The sequence below is a fragment of the Penaeus japonicus genome, unplaced genomic scaffold (genome assembly GCF_977035675.1).
Source record: "Penaeus japonicus unplaced genomic scaffold, GWHDUDI00000001_assembly GWHDUDI00000003, whole genome shotgun sequence".
NCBI lineage: Eukaryota > Metazoa > Arthropoda > Malacostraca > Decapoda > Penaeidae > Penaeus > Penaeus japonicus.
In genome coordinates, this window is record NW_028234405.1 from 38179479 (window position 1) to 38181978 (window position 2500).

Sequence of the window (2500 nt, forward strand, 5' to 3'; positions counted from 1 at the left end):
CAGTTACATAATAATTATTTCCAGCATATGTTATCCCTACCTGGGTTCCTTCTAACAAGTGGGAGCATCATTGAACATGCTATCAAGTATAGTTCATCTGAGCCATTGTATGCCTTGCGAGATGTTCCTGTGGTGGCCGGCGTCCCAAAGTTATGGATATTCTTAGTGGGAAACATGCTCACACAGTATCCTTTTTGAAAGAGTTATAGAAGTTGCATAATGTTCTTTTACAGAAGAGGTTAATATGCCCTGCGAGAAATATTTGCTACATTGATGTATATATGTATTTACACATGAATACTCAATATCTGATCACCCATTCACTTCTCTATACATTTTGTCCCCATGTTTTCCATTCTTGGTCTTCTACATTCCCTCTCTCATAATAAGCTATTAAGCCACAAAGTCAGGATATGGATTAAAGTTATTACCTGTGTATTTTCCTTATATTTAACCTCAGATATGTGTGCATCAGTTCAGTGTTTACACTGACATCAGAATGCACTTCCTTGACGGTGACATTGGTCCTGACTCTGCGTAAATTCCTGTCTCTCATTTTCTCAATTCTTTATTTCATGAACCCATTTACTCTGTATCACTGGATAGGGACAATCTTAGTATTTAGTGGAACACTGCTATTTACAGATTTCATTGGGATGATTAAGGAAACGTTTGGTCAACCCAAAGCCAAGGCAGAGTAATATCATTTCTCCTTTCAGAACTAATAAGATTTTTGAATTATTTATTTTTCTTCTTTTTTTCAGTTTCTGATATGCATGTTGTACTTTTTAGATGTTGCAACAGTTACTGACCAAGAAAGGAAAAGCACTTTTTTCCATTTTTCGTTATCATAGTCATCCCATGATAAAAGTATTTATTTTGTTTCTGTGTAATCTCTTTAAGACTTCCTTATATCCTTAACACATTTTGATCTGCCCCTTAGATTTGTAATGTATCAATACAGTAGCAGGTTTACTCTCACAGCCATTAGTAATGTTAAAGAAGTAGAAAATGTGGTAGTCCACATTCAATCATTTATTACATGAGAAAGTGAAGTGCCTATTGTTGTTCATGTTGTATTATTGAGTATCTTTATGTAATATATGGGTTAGAAAGAGGATAAAAAGATAAAAGACAGGATTGTTTGAGATATGTGATAAATTTGGTGACAAACTAGTGTTTGTCATTTCTAGAATGAACTGATTCAGGATATTTTGTAGGTTGTAATACACAAAGTTGTTGACTTGATAGTTGTCCAGATTGCTACATGTTCTTTAAGTTGCAATTTATTGAGCATTGCCACAGTACAGATTTGTAGGTTGAGTACTATTTTTTGTTAATAGAAAATATATGATTTCTTTATGATTGATACCATTACTACCTATATAATGCATTCTTTTATGTAATATTTATTCCCGTCTGAAGGATAACTTGACGTTTTCAAAATATGGTGTATATTTCCATTTAATACAAGCACATTTAACTCCTACATGCTCTTGAGATCCAGTTAGATCTTGAAGTTTGGATCTTTCTAAGTGAAGAACAATAATGACTTGTTCAGTTCAATCTTCGGTGTATTCAGATGAATGGTTAATGGTAGATTATCACGTGGTACTGAATAATTTTTACATATAATTTAGGTAAAGTTCAAGGCTTTTGATCTTGTGCAGAATCAGGTAAGTCAATGGTATAAATAATTTATGTTTGATTAGGAGTTCTAAATGTCCTACAAAAGATATGCTAAAACTGTTGAGTTCATGTAATGCCATCTAAAAACATTTAAAAAGAGAGAACTAAAAAATGTTTGTTTCCCTAATGTACATTCTTAAGAAAATGCTTAGATAAGCCTGAAATAAGTCCTCTTGTATCTCTCACTTGAAGTATATTCAGTATTTATGAAAATCAGACTACCTCTTACAATTCATTTTATAGAAACTCATTAAACTCTTCAATGCATGAGATCATAGGATATGGTCTGTGTTTTATCATTGTTAGGTCATTTTTGTAATAAGGAATAATTAACCTGTTGCATTTAGTGATTGGACTTCCTGACTTCTAAATTTGAGTCTTCTACAGTTCAAGGTTGTGTCTAGTGTTCATTTAGCTTGCTGTAACTACTACTACTTTGTCTTCCTCCTTTTATATTTTTCATCTTGTTATTTTCACTCTGTGGATGCCATCATTATTTTTGCAGTGCAGGTTCCATTGATATAATTTATAAGTATTATGTAAAAGTAGGATAGGAAAATGTAATTATGGAGCTTCCACTTGTATTTTCATGCCAGTTGATCTTAATAAATGAGAGAATAGAAACTTATAGTAATGTTAGACAAATTATAACCATGAGAGGTAAATTTACTTCATAGTTGTTCTTGTGAAAAGTTGAATTATCATTCGACTATTAGAATTTTGATCATTACTTTTTGTTACTAAAAATATTTTTCAGGTATTTATATGGTTACCAGAAATTTTCCTCAAGTCTTTATTTAAGGTGCTGTTT

The 2500-nt window shown here is 32.0% G+C and overlaps 1 protein-coding gene across 2 annotated transcripts in view; it reads left to right on the forward strand.

The window, feature by feature from the left end:
• LOC122257375 (UDP-xylose and UDP-N-acetylglucosamine transporter) overlaps positions 1 to 2500 on the forward strand; it is a 12766-nt gene that overhangs the window by 8411 nt on the left and 1855 nt on the right. For both annotated transcript variants that reach the window (XM_043022636.2, XM_043022637.2), the window contains exons 7-8: positions 25 to 185; positions 461 to 2500. The exon at positions 461 to 2500 is cut by the window's right edge and continues 1855 nt beyond it. In XM_043022636.2, the coding sequence (XP_042878570.1) occupies positions 25 to 185; positions 461 to 701 (402 nt within the window). In that variant the 3' untranslated portion in view covers positions 702 to 2500. The remainder of the gene's footprint in view (positions 1 to 24; positions 186 to 460) is intronic.